This window comes from Odocoileus virginianus, chromosome 23, assembly GCF_023699985.2.
Source record: "Odocoileus virginianus isolate 20LAN1187 ecotype Illinois chromosome 23, Ovbor_1.2, whole genome shotgun sequence".
Taxonomy (NCBI): domain Eukaryota; kingdom Metazoa; phylum Chordata; class Mammalia; order Artiodactyla; family Cervidae; genus Odocoileus; species Odocoileus virginianus.
The window spans coordinates 12310251-12328291 of record NC_069696.1 but is presented as its reverse complement, the minus strand read 5'-3'; the positions used below and the strand labels follow the sequence as shown (position 1 = coordinate 12328291).

The 18041-nt window shown below is 53.2% G+C and overlaps 1 protein-coding gene across 2 annotated transcripts; it reads right to left on the bottom strand.

Moving 5' to 3' along the window:
- Nucleotides 1–5269: 5269 nt before the first annotated feature.
- On the bottom strand, nt 5270–13594 carry UPK3A (uroplakin 3A). 2 transcript variants are annotated; one of them, XM_020888301.2, is made up of 6 exons: nt 13543–13594; nt 12457–12612; nt 11386–11665; nt 9797–9879; nt 7382–7514; nt 5270–5429 (listed from the first exon to the last, which is right to left on the bottom strand). In XM_020888301.2, the coding sequence occupies exons 1-6, from the start codon at nt 13592–13594 to the stop codon at nt 5270–5272; spliced, it is 864 nt and encodes a 287-aa protein (XP_020743960.2). The 2 variants fall into 2 exon arrangements, with proteins under 2 accessions (XP_020743960.2, XP_020743961.2); XM_020888302.2 differs by lacking the exons at nt 9797–9879; nt 11386–11665.
- Nucleotides 13595–18041: the final 4447 nt, after the last annotated feature.

Below are 18041 nucleotides of genomic sequence, written 5' to 3'. Positions count from 1 at the left end.
GTGCGTGAGTGTTCCCTTTCTCCGCACCTTCTGCAGCTTTTATTGTTTGTAGATTTTTTGATGATGGCTGTTCTGACCGGTGTGAGATGATACCGCTTTGTAGTTTTGATTTGCATTTCTCTAATAATTACAGACAGTAAAGAATCTGCCTGCAATGCAGGAGACTCGGGTTCAACCCCTGAGTCAGGAAGAACCCCTAGAGAAGGGAATGGCTACCCATTCCAGTATTCTTGCCTGAAGAATTCCCTGGACAGAGGATCCTGGCAGGCTACAGTCCATGGGGTTGCAAAAAGCAGCTAGCACTTTCACTTTCAGTAATTAATGATATTGAGCATCTTTTCTTGTGCCTCTTGGCCATCTGTATGTCTTCCTTGGAGCGATGTAGATTCAGATCTTCTGCCCATTTTTTAATTGGGTTGTCTGTTTTTTTGATATTGAACTCCATGAGCTGTTCGTACAGACTAGCCAACATTTAAAAGCCTGACCATGCCAAGTGCTGCCACGGAAGTCTCACGCCAGGGGTGGGAATGTGAAGGTATACAGCCGCTGTACACCTATCAGAGTGGCTAAAATTAAAAAAAAATATTAACACCAAGTGCTGGTGAGGATGTGCAGAAACTGGTCACCCAAATGGTTTCCAGCTTCTCTGGAAGATAGTTTGGTGATTTCTTTTCAAAGTAAACATTCACTTTCCCATGCAATCCAGCAACAGTACTTAGGTCTTCAACCCAGAAAAATTGAAATTATGTTCAGGTAAGAAGCTGACATAAATATTCAGAGCAACTGTATTCACAACAGCTAAAAACGCGAAACAAACAGACTGTCCTTCCAGAGGGAGAACAGATGCACAAACTGTGATCCGTTTACATCACAGGACAACACTCAGCAATAAAAAGGAATGTGCTGTTTATATCTGCAACAACCTGGACAGACCTCAAGGGGTTTATGCTACTACAAAAATTATTTTTGTTCAAAAGGGTATATGCGGTGTGGTTCCACTTATACAGTATTTTTTCAAAGAAAGTTGTAGAGTTGGAGAGAGCAGATGAGTGATTACCGGGGGTTTGGGGGGACGTTATGAGTGGGGTAGCAGGAGGAAGCCTTGTGGTGATGGAAAAGTTCTGTATCTTTTTCCTTTTCTTTTTAAAAAACATTGTTCACTTTGTGTATTTATTTTCCGGCTGTGCCGGGCCTTCGTCGCTGCGTGTGGGTTTTCTCCGTGGTGAGTCTTGGGGCGCCTCTCTAGCTGCGGTGCTCCGGCTTCTCCCTGCGGTGACTTCAGCTGCAGAGCGTGAGCTCCCGGGCGCGAGGGTTCAGTGGTCCCCGGGGTTTAGTCGCCTGGAGGCAGGTGGGATCTTCCCAGACCAGAGATTGAACCCTGCACTGGCACGCAGATTCTTAACCTCCGGGCCACCGGAAGGTGGGAAGTTCTGTATCTTTTTTTTCCCCTAATAGGGGCTTCCCTGATAGCTGAGTTGGTAAAGAATCCACCTGCAATGCAGGAGACCTGGCTTTCGATCCCTGGGTTGGGAAGATCCTCTGGAGAAGGGAAGGGCTACCCACTCCAGTATTCTGGCCTGGAGAATTCCATGGACTCTACAGTCCATGGGGTCGCAAAGAGTCAGACACGACTGAGCGACCTTCACTTTCACTTTCTTTTTGATTTACAGCATTAGCAGTTCTGTATACTGCTTGTGGTAGGAGTGACACAAACCTACACAGGGGATAACGTCGCACAGAACACACACAGACACATAAGTGCTTGTAAAACTGGGCAACTATGAATAAACTCTGTGGATTTTCCCAATATTAACTTCCTGGTTTTGATATAACGATGCTATTGTTATACAAGATGTTCACACTGGGGAAAACTGGGTGAAGGGTCCACAGGTATTCCCTATAGTTCTGTGGCTTCGGGGCAACTTCCTGTGAATCTCTAATGGTTTCAAAGTAAAAAGGCTTTTCATGGTTCCACCCCTAGGGATTTACCCAGGAGAAGTGAAACATGTGTCCACACAGGAACTTGTGCACGAATCTTCATCACAGCTTTAGTCACAACAGTCCCAACCTGGGAACAACCAGATGGCACATCACCAGCTGAAGGACGGATCCGCAAATTGGAGAATACTGACGCAGCGGATTCCTCCTCAGCAGTTAGTAGGAACCAAATGGTAGTACACGCTGCAATGTGCTGCATCTTGAAACAATGTCTGGGGTGTTTGATTAATTATTTTGGCCACACCACGTGCTTATTTGTGGCACGTGAGACCTTCCAGCCGCATCATGCTAACTCTTAGTTGCGGCATGTGGGATCCAGCTCTGTGGCCAGGGATCGAACCCAGGTCTCCTGCACAGGTAGCGTGGAGTCTCAGCCACGGGCCCACCAGAGAAGTAATTCAAAATAACTGTTCTGAGGAGAGCAAAGCCAGACAAAAAGAGACCTTTCTATGTGCTTCCATTTCTATGAAGTTCTAGAATGTGCTATAGAATCTTTAGCGTCAGAAAGCAAAATCAGTCGGCGGGGGAGTGGCAAGGGGGGACAGGTGGGAGGCTGTGCGAAGCAGCAGGAGGAGACTTGGGGGTGGCAGGTGTGTCCGTCACCTCGGTGGTGGTGCTGGCTTCACGGGCTCTGGGGAGGGCCTGGAAGGAGACCGAAGGAAGCACTCCCAAGAAACGTGCAGGGGATCGGACTGAGCCTCGTCAAAGAGCAGCTTAGCCCCTTCTCTCTTGTCAAGCAGACTATATGCTCCACTGCTTGCCAGATTTAGAATTATTCACTTAAAAATGGAGAAACAAGAAAGATATATGGCATTCCAGGAACTTTTTACCTTTAATGAGTGTCTGTCTACTGGGGACAGGGCATGGAACATGACCTCTGGCCTTGAGAGCTCTGGGATAGAGATGGTAGGAAATTGAGGAAAGCACTGCCTCCTCCAAGAAGCCCTCCTGGCTATGCCTGCCCTGGTGGGGTGGGGAGGGGCATCTCACCTCTGGTTCTTACAGCACCTCGAGCCTGACCTGTGTGTCCAAGGTCAGACCATGCTCTGTCCAGGGTCTCCCTCTGACAACTCCCCTGTGCATTTCTATTCTGACCGATGGGTGACTCCAAGCTTTCCTAAGCTTGGGGCTCAGGGTTTGGGTGGATTTAATTGAATGACATTCCCTTGGGATTGAGTAGGTTTCAGAAAAAATCACCTATTTTGGAGCAACCTTCTGAAGCAGCCTGACTCTACGCACAGAAGCAGTCAGACAAGCGCAGAGAGGGTATATCCGTGCCCCCAGTCACACACCTGTGTATGGTGGCCAGCTCACGGATGAACCATGTCTGAGGTGGGAGGGAGGGGAAGCACATCTGTGCAGAGGTGAAAGCCTCTGCAGCTCGGAAGCCCTGGCCTCTCAGTCATGGGAAGAGGGGCTCCTTCAGAACCTGAGACGTGAGCTAGAAAAATGACTTCTGTGGGTATGTATCATCAAACATTTCTGGGAAGTCTGAGTCCAGCCCAGAACCCAGCAGACAAGCCCAGCCTCTCCTGCCCACCCCCAACCCCCAGCTTGGATTGTTCTGCTGATTAATTAGAACTGGCTGGAAGCTGGTAAATGCTTGACTTCTGCCCTTGAATCCAAGCTCACAGCCCCAATCCCCAACTCCCCAAAGACAGTTTACCCCTTTTCCATGGGGACCTCCTGCCTTGTCAGCTAGGGACCCCTCTGGTGCCTCTGGACACGTCTAGCATCCATGGCCCTGGAGGATGGTCCGGTGTCCTGAGAGCACCCCATCAGCCTGCAGGGGCACTTTCTCACGGTGTCAGGTAGCTTCCTGCTTTAACCAAACCTGCTCTGACAAACCTCTTCTCTTTTTTGGCCACCCCGTGGCATGTGGGATCTTAGTTCCTCACCTAGGCATCAGACCCCTGCCTGCTGCATTGGAAGCATGGACCACTGGGGAAGTTCCCTGACCAACCTCTTCTTTCAGTAATGGGAAGTGGGGCTGGCTTGTTCTGCACACCCCAGAAAGGGAAGCGGTCTTGCTACCTGGCTTAGAAGACAGCATGGAGTCATCTGAGCGGAGACCCGGGACTGGGAGAGTCCGTCCAGCCCTCCAGGAGGACTCGGTGTCATCTCTGGCGGGGTCCTCAGAGAAAACTGTGAAGGGACCCAGGCGTGCGTGACCCTTAAGTTAACTGCCTACGTCAGCCCATTTACAAATGGGGAAGCTGAGCTCCAGAGACAAAGAGCTGACGGGGGCAGGGGGGAATGTGATGCCCACAGAGCCGCACCCTGGGCCCAGATGGGTTTCCAGGACCTCAAAGCCAACAAACCCCAAATAGCATCTAATAACCACACATGTGCCCCATCTGGCGTGCGTGCGTGCTTAGTCGCTCAGTTCTATCTGACTCTTTGAGACCCCTTGGACTGCAGCCTGCCAGGCTCCTCTGCATGGCATTCTCCAGGCAGGAATACTGGAGTGGGTTGCCATTTTCTCCTCCTGACCCAGGGATGGAACCCGGGTCTCCTGCATTGGCAGGCAGATTCTTTACCCCTGAGCCACCAGGTAAGCCGGTAACACCGCACCAGCTGGCCCAACACCCAGCAGGCATTCCACCTTCCTGGGTCACGTGACCTGGCCCTCGAGGAAGGGAGGGAGGGAGCGGGCGAGGATGAGGATGAGAAAGTTATAATCCAGTAACCTGCCCATGAACCTGGGGACAATTTTCTGAGTGATGGAATGAGTCTGCTTGCCCAGGTTCCCTTGAGGACCACCCCCGGCCCAGCCCCACCACTTACGGCGGTCGGTGTGGATGGGGTCCGACCATAGGGTCTGGTCCTGTACCAAGCCCAAGGACATATTGACCAGTACGGACTTGAACCTGTCATAGGGCCGGCCCCTAAAGCTCCCGTGAGCCCATGGGGGCACTGATTTCCCATCTTCCAGAGGAGAAGGTGCGCCACCAGCCCTGATCTTACCCTCTGCACCCTCGCCTTGACTGAAAGCTAGCCCCCTGCCCCCACCCTCTAGAGAAACAATGCAACCCCTCAAAATGACAGCGACTCATCCATTCATTCAGCATCTCAGTCATTCTGTACATCTTTATTGAACTCAGAATCTCTGGAAGGTTTTATTAAGTGCTTTCCTGTAGTTGGATCCATGGGCCTGTGTTAGTTCGCCTTGGGTCGGGGGGGGGGGGGTCCGGGTGTGAACACTGTCCCCCGCAGACCCCCAGGCAAGGCCGTCAGAGGGACTGTGGCTGCTCAGAAGAGGCGCCCGGGCTCAGTCCTGGAGTTTGCTGGCATACACCTCGGCCCTGTCCAGGGGCGGCCCCCGGTTCACAGACGTGTATGGAGTCTCCGAGGTCCCCAGGGACTTGGGGGCAGCCTCCTGCGTGATCTGGGAGTCATGGCTTCTTGCCCCGTCAGCATCGCCCCTGTCCCTGACAGAGGAGATGAACAGAGCCAGGGTTAGGGGCGCAGAGCTAACCCCACCCCTCAGCTGGGCAGGGGCCTTTCTGCTTAGACATGGCTTTCACAGAGGTCACCTTTGGCCTTCATTCAACAGACCGGTCTTTCTGGAGTGCCTCCTGTGTGCCAGGCCCTGCGTTAAGGAAAGCGTCACTCTTTCGGAATCGGGTGGGCAATTTATAAGTCTTACTGAGCTGGACAAATGTCCCCAAAGAGCTAAGATTCTATGGGAGACAGACCACAGCAGACAATGACCAGGCAGAGTGGACAAATCCGGGGAGGGAAGCCACTGGAGGGCTCCCTGGAGGAGGGGGCAGTTAGTCTGGCCTTAAAGGAAGAGAGTGGAGGCACAGAAAGGCATCGCAGGCGTCTGATGGGAAGGACTGGGGTGTGTCTGGGGTAAGGATGGCGAGCTGGGGGCAGCTGGAACTGGGATGTCAGGTAGGAGAGACCAATGGAAGAGCCAGACTGAGGTCAGATAAGAGGACCATGGTTAGGATGCCGCCCAGAGGGAGGGAGGGAGGTAAGCACATCCCACCTGCTCCCAGATCTGGCCATACAGACCAGTCCCCTGGTGGCTAATCTCACCTACTATTTGTCTTTATTAATCTAAATGCCAGAGAGCAATCTGACTTCCAAGGTCACTGCCGTCTCCCTACTCCGTCCTTCACCCACCACACACGTCTTTAAATCTGCCTGGCTAATTAATACATTTCCACTTAATTTCACCCACTCCAAGAAGCTTTTCCATCCACCCTCTCCACCGACCTGGGACAAGCATCCCCCCTCTCCTTCTTTAAAGCTGCCTGGGTCTCCTGCCTCTCTTGCTGAGATGTGCACTGCACATGAATTTTCAATTCATCCCAGTCCTGATAAGAATTTGTTTCTGCTGACCTTTCCTCCAGGAAGCCCACCCTGATACTCCAGGGAGGATCTGCACTGCCCTCCTCTGGATTCCCACAGCAGCTGCACCCATGGGTGCCTTGATTCACTCCCTGCTCCATCCTGTGACTGCACGCCTGTCTTCCCATCAGGCAGCTCTGTTAGCTGCTCCAGACACTCCAGGGGACCCCTCCAGTCCTAATCTAAATAGATGCGCGTCAGAGTTGTCAGTGGACTCAGGTGACTCGGGAGCTCGGGGCCAGCTCCGTTTTAACGGGCTGTGTGACCTTGGGCCTCCTTCCCCACCACAGACCTCAGTGTCCCCATCCTGATAACAAAAGCTAAGACCTGTTTAGTACCTGGATTCCGCCCTGAAACTAGAAAAGACCCTGATGCTGGGAAGGATTGGGGGCAGGAGGAGAAGGGGACGACAGAGGATGAGATGGTTGGATGGCATCACCGACTCGATGGACATGAGTTTGAGAAAGCTGCGGGAGTTGGTGATGGACAGGGAGGCCTGGGGTGCTGCAGTCCATGGGGTCGCAAAGAGTCGGACACAACTGAGCGACTGAACAGCAACTGCCTGAGTGCTCAACAGGCCGTAGAGTAGAGGTAATATTTCCCCCATCCCTCGCAACTCCACAGGGTAGACAATATTGATCAGAATCTCCATTTTCCAGAAGAGGACACTGAGGCACAGAAGGATAAGATATTGGGTTGGCCAAAAAGTTTGTTTGGGTTTTTCCATAAGATGATACGAAAAGCCCGAACGAACTTTTCGGCCAGCCCGATCCTTGCCCAAGATGCACCGCTGTGTCGGAGCTGGGGTCTATCCACATAGCCTCGGCGCGGCGCCCCTCTTTCCCAGCTGATACTTGACCTAGGCCTCCCCGGGACCCTGCTCCCCTCTCACTGGATCCCCCCACCCCACCCAGGGCAGAAGGCAGCTTTGCTCCCAGGCTCTCCCCACCTCGGAAGAGCCTCCCGTGGGGTGTGTCCCCAAGCGCCGCACCCCCACCCCCCCCAGTTGGCAGGTACTCACACGAGGCTGAGGAGGATGGCGCCAGCAAAGCCGATGAGCAAGAAGAAGGGCAGGGAGCCCAGGATGGATGTGATGACGATCATACCCCCGCTCCGCCGGCCGGGCCACGTGTCTATCGCCGAGTACGGGGTGACTGCGGGAGGCAGGCGGTCACTGCCTGGACACTGCACCACCCAGCCTCCTCCCAGGGATGGGGGGGTGGGGGGCGGGGAGGGTGTGCCTGCCTTGGCAGCCGAAACTCTCAGGGATGAAGAGAGGCCAGGTCAATGCCTCCCCCTGGGTATGAGGTGGAATTATACTCGCCTCTGTATTCCACTCCCCAACTTTGTCTCGTGTGTGTCTACTCTCACCCTCTTATCACTGTCTTTTCTCATGATTTTAAATGAAAAACAGTCTCAAGTCTTCCAGTGAAGATGGATGGAATACAGATTATAAACAAAATACAGGCGGAGCAAAGAAAGCTGAGCGCCGAAGAACTGATGCTTTTGAACTGTGGTGTTGGAGAAGACTCTTGAGAGTCCCTTGGACTGCAAGCCAGTCCATCCTAAAGGAAATCAGTCCTGAATATTCATTGGAAGGACTGATGCCAAAGCTGAAGCTCCAATACTTTGACCACCTGATGCAAAGAAATGACTCATTGGAAAAGACCCTGATGCTGGGAAAGATTGAAGGCAGGAGGAGAAGGGGACGGCAGAGGATGAGATGTTTGGATGGCATCACCGACTCGATGGACAGGAGTTTGGTGTTGGAGTTGGTGATGGAGAGGGAGGCCTGGCCGTGATGCAGTCCATGGGGCCGCAGAGTCATACACAGCTGAGCGACTGAACTGAACTGAAAGGTCTCTAATCTGACGGAACCAGGGGGTCTGTGGGCTCCCTCTGTCACCCATTAGACCTAAGTGGACAATACTGTGAGCTGGCCGCTTCCCATCCAGCGTCCCTGGTAGATCCCATGAGACCCTGTTTTGCAGATCACTTACTGTGGCTTAGGGAGATTGCACGCCTGTTCAACAGGACTCGGACTCCAGCCTCAAGCCATAGGTCTGTCTGGTCCCCAAGGGCGCACTTTCCACGCAGACTGATCTCCAGGCCCTGCCCTTAGAGAGCAGGGCCTGGGGCTTTCACCTGGACTGCCCAAAGGAGCCCTGCTGGGGAAGTGGGGCAAGGATATTCCTTCCCATTTCTCAGACGGGAAAACTGAGGTTCTGAAGGGCTCACACAGCAGCAAGGCTCAGCGGCTGGGACTGAACTTGGCACTCTTGGTGCCAGGGCAGCGTTGATCCAGTGGGACCACAGAGCATGGCTGTGCCACCGGAGGGTAGCCACCCAGTCGCACCCAGGCCTGCCCGTCTGCACCCTCACTGGCCCTGTGACCTCAGGTGACCTCACAGAGCCCTAATTGACCCACAAGATCACTGTGAGTGGCAGCGGAGTTCTTTGGTTTTTTTGGTTGTGCCACGCAGCCTGTGGGATCTTAGTTCCCCGACCAGGGATCAAATCTGGGCCCCCAGAAGTGAAAGCATGGAGTCCTAACCACTGGACCGCCAAGGAAGTCCTGGGGAGGTCTAAAACAGGGTCATGGGCTGTCAAAATTACACTGGGAAATCACTTCTGTTGCCCCTAAGCTTTAGCAGACACGATTCTGAGTTTATAAACCTCAGATCTGCGTTGAGAACACAGCTGGAGGCTTGAGGACGGACAGGCAGGACCACTGGCAGATGCTTGGGCCTACAAGACCCCCCACTTTAGAAAAACCACAGGAGAATGGTACCCTGCTGCCTCCAGGGTTCCTGCCCCTGTGGCTGAGATGCCTCTGGAACCATCTTACGTGATAATGATGTTGTCATTGGCAGGGTTCAACAAAGGGGCGGGTTAGGGTCTAAATGCATGATAACCTCTCTGCCCTTTGGAGGCAGATGCATCATCAGGGCTGAAGATGCCGGTCGATTCTGTCTCCAGTTATGCCTGTCCAGACGGCCAGTGCGTACTTAGTTGCTCAGTCATGTCTGACTCTCTGTGACCCCATGGACTGTAGCCCACCAGGCTTCTCTGTCCGTGGAACTCTCCAAGCAAGAATACTGGAGTGGGTTGCCATTTCCTTCTCTAGGGGATCTTCCTGACCCAGGGATCGAACCCACATCTCCTGCATTGGCAGGCAGATTCTTTCCTTCTGAGCCACCAGGGAAGCCGGTAACACTGCACCAGTTATCCAAACACCCGCAAGTCCCCCACCTTCCTGTGTCATGTGACCTGGTCCTCGAGGAAGGAAGGGAAGGAGCAAGGGAGGATGAGGTCTCGGGGAAAATTATTAATCCAGTGACCTGCCCGTGTCTGGGGACAATTTTCCGAGTGACGGCTTGAGTCTGCTTGCCCAGGTTCCCTTGAGGGCCACCCCTGGCCCAGCCCCACCACTTACGGCGGTCGGTGCGGATGGGGTCCGACCACAGGGTCTGGTCCTGTACCAAGCCCGAGGACATATTGACCAGGACGTACTTGAACCTGGAAAGAAGTGGGGCGGGGATGACTTCTATCCATCCCGTGAGGCTTGGCCATGGGGAGGGGGCGGGATTGTGGGGTTGGGGGCCGAACTGGGACTTGTGGGAGATGAAAATCTAGGTGGCCACAATGGGTGGGGTGGCAGGGGGGTGTTCTGGCCGCAGGCTGCTGCTGGACTTTCATCAGCATCACCTTCCCCCTGGGCTGCTTCCCCAGCTCAGACACCTCCTCCACGAAGCCCTCAGAGATGTCCCTCTGGGAGCCCCGCTGTTTTTCTGCTGCATGTATTACACACGTAGCTGATTTGCGGGGTATTGACCTATTTGTCCTCCTTGCATTTTTGCCTTCCTCTATTCCTAGCCTGGTCCTTGGTCTCACAAAAGTGACTTAAAAAAAAAACAATAACCAAGGGAAGAATATCTATTTGCATAACTGCTGCCCTCTAATAAGGGCTAACTTTATAGACAGAAAATCCCAATCAAGGGTTGCAAATCATAAAGGAAGATCAGGTGATCAGTACAGAATACCCATAGCCTTAGGACTTCTTCACCTTCAGTTAAAAAGGATGACTGTTCTGAGATCAAAGAAATCAACAGCCTCTAGTTTGACATTTAAATGAAGACCCTTAAAATCTTCATAGCATCCAGCATTTTGCTTGATCCCCTGCTTCGATAGGTGTGAAGACGGGAATTTCAGAGGCTGGGATGAGTCCCCGAGGTAGGGTGGGCTCAGGTAGGAGGGAGAGGTCTTCTCCCACGAAGAACAAGGTCAGAGGTGAGGGGTGAGGGCGGGGGCACGGATGCCCAGGACTCAAGTCCCGCCCGGTGGCCGAGTCGAGGGGAGGAGTGGGCTCCGTGAGAGGATGGAGGGGAGTGGTGGCCTGGGCCCAGGTGTGGCCCAGAGGGCAGAGACCCCCGTCCAGGTGGCCCCACGGGGACTGGGGTGTGTGTGGTCAAGGCTTGGCACTGGATACGACCCCCGGGCCCGGGTCACGGCTGAGCCCCCAACTCGGCCCCAAGAAGATGCTCAGGACACAGGTGTGAAAGTGAATCAGGGACCCTCGGTCCTGGAGTGGGCCACGGTGGGGTACACCGCGGGGAGCAGGGAGAGCCTTCACACTGAAGCCCAGCTTTTCTCAGAGTGACCCCCTTCCGCCTCTGGACCACCGTTCCTTCCTTCCCTGTCAAACAAACGGCTACACGGGTGATGGGCCAGGGTCAGATGTGCACTTTGTGGGGCCCGGTGCAGAAGGGAAAATGTGGCCCCTTGTTTAAACATTAAGGATTTCAGGATGTTGATGGCAGAGTGTTAAGCCAAGAGGTAGTCCCTCTGAGTGCATGGTCACCTGCCCAGGAAGCCAGGAATCCTTCGTGGTACCCAGGACATCCTGACATGTGCTAGGCTCTGAAGGAATGTGGCCTCTGACGCTTCACCCAGCTCTAGGCCGCCCCCTTCCCCCGCACCTAGTCAGGGTTCACCTGCCACCTTCCAGCAGCAGCTCACACTCACCTATATTCCGTGGCTGCAGACAGGGGTGGGTTGCAGAGGCCCTGGAAGTTGGGGTCCGACAGGCAGGTCCCGTTGGCACCCACCCTGATCAGGTATGCGTTCAGGATCTCCGAGGCCCGGGATACATCCTGGACGTCATCCAAGCTGGGCGAGTCGCTGCATGGGGTCAGGTCAAAGGCCGCGGCCTTGTAGGGCCCTGTCCTCCCCCCCTCCGTCTGCTGGAATGTCGAGCTGAGAGGGGTCTTGGTGCTGTCCTGCACAGAGGCATTCCTGAAGCTGGCTGTGGAGGCAGTGCTGGGCTGAGTCACTCACTCAGTCATTCAACAAACGTCCCTAAGCATCCTCTCTGCACCAGTGCCGAGCTGGGTCTTGGGATCTCTTCCTTACTTGCTGGGTGATCTTGGACCACTCACTGTATCTCTTTAGACCCTTTGTGAAATGCAAGGGAAACACCCCGCAGTGCCCATAGACTGGGATTGGACATGGGTAGGCAGTCAATAAAATCATGGCCCTACATGAGCTGTTGTAAATGGCTGAAAGCTAAGAGGCCGTCATCGGGTTCTTCCTCCGGGATCCCAGCATCGCTGCCAGTGAACAGGTGGGGCTGGCCCAGAGCCAGCACGTCTCCCAAACACCCATCTCAAACCACCTCGGGAAGCCTTGGGAAGGACTTGAGCTTGAGGACCAGAGATTCTGATTTGATTTCCAGCTCAGGAGCTCCCACGAGTCACTCTGCCTCTCTGGGCCCTGATTATTTGCCCCTGTGATGGGCATCCTAACGGACACCTTGCAGGCAGGTTGTAACAATTAGCTCTAAGGTCTGCAAAGCACCAAGCAGGACGTAAGTGCTCCGTGATTGATGCTGTTATTTCCCCCTCTAGACTAGATGTCCCTCCAGGGCAGATGTACCCAGCCCAGGGCTGGCACAGAGCAGATACCCGAGCATGTTAGTGAGGTGCCTGGGGTGGTTTGATTGCACAGATGGAGCACCCTCGCCTTGTCTCCCCACCTCCTGCCCACAGACAGCTCAAAGCCCCTTTCAGAGCAGCCCGAGGGCAGCAGGACCCTTACCCGAGTCGACCAGCACATAGAGGTGGACCTCGTAGGTGCCCTGGAGGGCCGCTGAGCTGTCAAACATGCAGAGGGGCTTTTCCAAGGCCACCGTGGTAAGGGTGGGGTTGTTGGTGGCAAAGGTCACGCTAGCCAGTTGGGGCTGGAGGTTCGCACCTGGAGGAGGCAGTGAGGATGGGAGCTGACCCCCGACAGAACTGCTCACACCCACGGGCAACCATCTGCACGCCCACACACGCAGGTCTGCAGCTAGTGAGCAGCTGTTGGCTTCAGGCACCGGCCATCTCAGGAGCTTGTGTCAGACGTGGGGAGAGGCCCTGTGCCCCTCGCCCCGCCCGGCCATCCTGAGCAGAAACCAGGCAGTCCGACTGAACTGCTGCCCTCTCCTTCCCCCCAACAAACAGCCGGTCGCCAAGAACCCCACGGCCCCTCCCACGCATCTCGCTGGTCTGAGTCCACCCTTTTCACCTGGACCCTAGGAACCAGCCGTTCCCCACCCTCTGCTCTCTGACCTGCAAAGCTGACTGCAACCCCTTCCCACTGGGCCCCTTGGGGGATCTCCGCTGCTCTCCAACACAGTCCAGCCTCTCTGGAGGGGCAGTGAGGCCCTGAAGCTCTGGGCCTTGCTTCATGGGCCCCCAGCCTGACCTGTATGCACACCCCCTGACCTCAGGCTCCAGCCACACCGATGGACAATGGGCGGGAGGTTCCCAGTGTAGATAGACCCTGACGCCCCCCTCCTTCCGTGCTGCTCCTTCACCTGAAATGTGCCTCCCCTCCCGATCAAAGCATCACCATGAATCTAGTCCAGACCGTCCCCTGCTCTCCGGCACCGCCGTGTGTGTCTGTCTGTTGTAACAGCCAGCACCGAGCCCTCGAATTAGTAGTCCTATCTGGGTCCCCAGAGCCTGCACAGGGCCTGGCGCAGAGCAGGGCACCCACGCCTATTCCTGGAGTGAATAAGTCAAGTTCCCATCCATGTGCCTCTCACGACCCTTCAGGAGAATTGCGGGGTGCAGGACAGCCCTCCCCCGTCCACGGTGGGTACAGACCCCCCCCCCCCGCCCCTTCTCACTCCCTGCTTACCAGAGCCAAGTCGCAGGCAGCCGAAGGCCAGCACGACCCAGAGCGGAGGCATCGCCTGGGAGAAGCTGCGACAGGATGGGACGGTGGTCCAGGGGGCGAGCTTGGACCGCGCCTGTGCCGTGCGCACCTGTCGGCCCTGGGCCAAGGGCACGTCCCGCCCCCGCCCGAGCCAGCCAATCCCCGACCTCCTCGCAGGAAATTTGCATAAACCCGGCCCTGGCTCCCCCAGGACAGCGAGGTGCTCAGGGCACAAATCCATCCTCACCGAATCCAACACCCCCCCCCCCCCCCGAACCACCCCCCCCACCCCCCCACCCCCCCACCCCCCGCCTTCCCCTGACCAAAGTGCTTTGTACTGGGGATGGAGCAGTGTTTTCAGGGCGTTTCTCACCTAATGAGACCTTGAGGGCAAACCAGCCCCTCTCCGAGCCTCAGTTTCCATACTGTAAGCTCAGTTCAGTTCAGTTCAGTCGCTTAGTCGTGTCCGACTCCTTGCGACCTCACGAAGCACAGCAAGCCAGGCCTCCCTATCCATCACCAACTCCCGGAGTTCACCCAAACTCATGTCCACCGAGTCGGTGATGCCATCCAGCCATCTCATCCTCTGTTGTCCCCTTCTCCTCCCGCCCCCAATCCCTCCCAGCATCAGGGTCTTTTCCAGTGAGTCAACTCTTCGCATCAGGTGGCCAAAGTACTGGAATTTCAGCTTCAGCATCAGTCCTTCCAATGAACACCCAGGACTGATCTCCTTTAGGATGGACTGGTTGGATCTCCTTGCAGTCCAAGGGACTCTCAAAAGTCTTCTCCAACACCACAGTTCAAAAGCGCTAAAGAGGCCCTTAATTCCTCTATGGAATTCTGTTTATGGAAACCCTACTATGTGCCATTCACTGGGCTCTTGTGAAGGTGAAACAGGTTAACGGGTGAAGGTGGTGTGGTGGAAACTTTGAAGTCCTGGGTGCATGAGCTGTCCGGAGACCTCTGGTGTGACTCAGTTCACAGGTGCAGGGCCTAGGTCCGGGGAAGCCAGGGATTTGCCAAGGCTGCCGGTGGGCCCGAGGCTGATGAAGTGCAGGAGTCCTTTGCCCAGTCCAAGGCTGTTTCAGAAGGAATGGAGCAGAGTTTTAAGGCCTGCTTGCTGGGGGGGGACTTTTGACAGTAGTGTTGGGGTCATCACCTGGACCATAGGGTTCCCTCCAGAGTCAGGAATCGTGCACGTCTCCCAGTACACCCTAAATATTAGATTTTACCTTTAAGAAGTAAAAGGATGGAGGAAAATGTAAATTGGAATCCAACACTAACTAGTGGATCTGTGTAAGATGTTGATGACATAGACACTTGAAGAAAAGGGCAGTATCTGAGGGACTTTGTCTGCCTGGGATCCCTTGGTGGAGAGTCCTCTAAGGACAAAGAGACTCTGGTCTTTGCTCGTGAGGCAGTTGGGGGGGCGGTGGGAGGCAAGCGACTGTGGGGTCCCCTGGGACTGGTGGTGTCAGGACCCAGGCTCTCACATAGGATGAGGGAGGTTTGGAGTGAGGGGAAAGAGAGCTCTGTGGTGTTTTCAGTTAGCGATTTTGTTATGAAACAGTAACAAAATGACTCCTCAGCTCTGTCTCCTGAGAGGACCTGGAAAGAATGACAGCCAGCTGCAAGGAACTTACTTAGACCCAAAACTCCTCTCCCCAGGGAATGGCACTGGGGACCCTGGAGGGAAGGCCACTCCAGGACTGAGACAGGGAAAGTCCAGAGGAGCCTCGAAAGTAAAAAGGTGCTCTTGAAAAATGATGGGGATGGGACAAGAGGATCTTGAAAGGGCTCCCAGTGGCCAGATTGGGGGGGAACTTGAGCACGAAATCAATAATGAAAGCAACACATTTAATCCATTGGATAAAATACAAATCAATGAGTACTGATACTTTTAAAAGTTTTTTTTAACTTTTTTTTTGGCGGGGGGGAGCGCTGTGCCACATGTGGGATCTTAGTTCTCTGACCAGGGATCAAACTTGTATCCCTGCACTGGAAGCATGGAGTCTTAAACACTGGACCATCAGGGAAGTCCTAAAAAGTGTTTTAAAGGAGAAGGGAAAATTCTTCTTCAAAGAAGAACACCAGTGAATAAAAGGAGAGGGAATGACAAAACCAAAAATTATTATTTTACAGCTATCCTGGTAATAAGTGATTCAAGAAAGAATCATCTCAAAAGATGTTAGGGCATTTCTTGGTGGTTCAGTGCTTAGAACTCTGAGCTCTCACTGTCGAGGGCCCTGAGTTCAATCCCTGGTTAGGGAACTCAGATCCCACAAGCTACGCAGCATGGCCAAAAAGAAAAAACAGATGTTAAAACCATAGGGTAAAATATTTTTAGGGAAGAAGAAATGAAGAAATCTAAGGACACCAACTTAACAAAATAATAAGACCTAATGTCACCAATAAGGCTTCCCTGGTAGCTCAGCTGGTAAAGAATCCACCTGCAATGCAGGAGACCCTGGTTTGGTTCCTGGGTCGGGAAGATCCCCTGGAGAAGGGACAGGCTACCCACTCCAGTATTCTTGGGCTTCCCTTGTGGCTCAGCTGGTAAAGAATCCACCTGCAGTGCGGGAGACCTGGGTTCAATCCCTGGGTTGGGAAGATCCTCTGAAGGAGGAAATGGCAACCCAGTCCAGTATTCTGGCCTGGAGAACCCCATGGACAGAGGAGCCTGGCGGGGTACAGTCCGTGGGGTCGCACAGAGTTGGACTCCACTGAGCGACTAAGCACAGCCCGGAGGGAGACATGCTGGGCTCTTGTGGACGCAGTGTCATGACGTCTGAAACACACGTATTTAAGGAGAGAAAGAGGAAGAAAGAGACAAAGCAAATGTAGCGTAACGTCAGCAACTGGTCGATGCCGATATTCACTGTACTCTGCTTGAAATACTTCTATAGATTTGAAATTTTTCAAAGTGAAAACGTTGGGAGAAAAAGATTCTCTTCTCAAGGCACAAACGCATCATCCCTCTCCTGATGTCAGTTTCCTCTCTGTAAAACAGGGCGGGGGCTTGATGGCCTCTTAGCCCTGACCTGCCAAGAAGTAGAAGAACAGATCCTTATCTCCAGGGAACAGGAAGTGCCCGAGATAAAGAACTCTTGAGCAAACGGTGGGGTGTTCCTCCAGGAATTTTTATGGACTGACATTTCTAGTCCAACGACCACAGGTGTGTGGACTGGAGTTTGTCAGAGGCCAGCAGAGTGGAAGTTGAAGGCTCGGCCCAGAAATCCCCGTGAGAAAGAGAGAAGGCCCGGGAACCCACTGCGTTCTCTGAGACACTGCAGTTTCTTCTGGAAAAGACAATGCAAGAGTCCTTGGTCTCTTGCCTTGCCCAAATATGGAGAAAATATTTGGGGGAAAAAGTTAAAATAATAATCTGCTAAGGCCCAAAAATGTTCTGCAAAGAAAAAACATTTTGGATTTATAAACAAGTTTCCACTTCAAAGATGCTGACTTTTGTCTGGCAGACTTCATGGTGGCAGATTTGCCAGGAAGACACTCACGCTGGTGTCAGTGGAGGGAAACTGGTGACAAAGATGCCCAGACACCCGCCAGCATCCTCCTGCTACAGCCCAAGTGCCCACGTGGACGTTCCAAAAATATTTTTTTGGCAAATACCAATTTTTAAAAAATTTCCCCTTTGAAGAGTGAAACATATGAAACCTCTCAGAAAGCATAAACACAATTTGACTGCAAGAGCAATTCAGAGATCTTATCCAAACATTTTATATTACAGGGCCTTGGAATTGTACATAATAGAAATCAGTAGTTTATCAAGAATTTGTCAACATTTTTAAAGTATTAAACCATCATATTAATTATTTAAAGTATTCTTTATAAAATCTTTCAAGACCAAAAAAAAAAAAAAAAATTCCCCTTTTGATCAGGCCAGTTCCAGGACCCTGAGTCTTCTGTCTGACAATTTTTTTACTTCAAGTCTTATTGAGATAATTGGCATACTGGGCTTCCGGGTGGCTTGGCGGTAAAGACTCTGCCTGCCAATGCAGGAGATGTGGGTTTGATTCCTGAGTCAGGAAGATTCCCTGGAGGAGGGCAAGGCAACCCACTCCAGCATTCTTGCCTGGGAAATGCCAATGGGCAGAGGAGCCTGGTGGGCTACAGTCTATGGGGTTGCAAAGAGTTGGACATGACTTAGCGACTGAACATGCTGTAGGTTACAACCCTAGTACTCAAGTGTCTTATAACTGGAAGTTGGTAGCTTTTGCCTGCCTTTGTTCATCCAGCTCCCACTTGCCCTACTTCCCACCTCTGGTAACTACAAATTTGATCTCTTTCTCTATGAGTTTTGTTGCTGTTTGTTTATTTCGTTGTTTTTTTTTTTAAGTATCATTGACTACAGCACTATGTTAGTCCACTTGTCTTTAAATCTGTCCATGTATCTCAATCCATCAGACCATCTTTCTGAACCCTGGCCTAGACTACGTGCTTGCTGGGAGGCCGTGGAGCAGGAA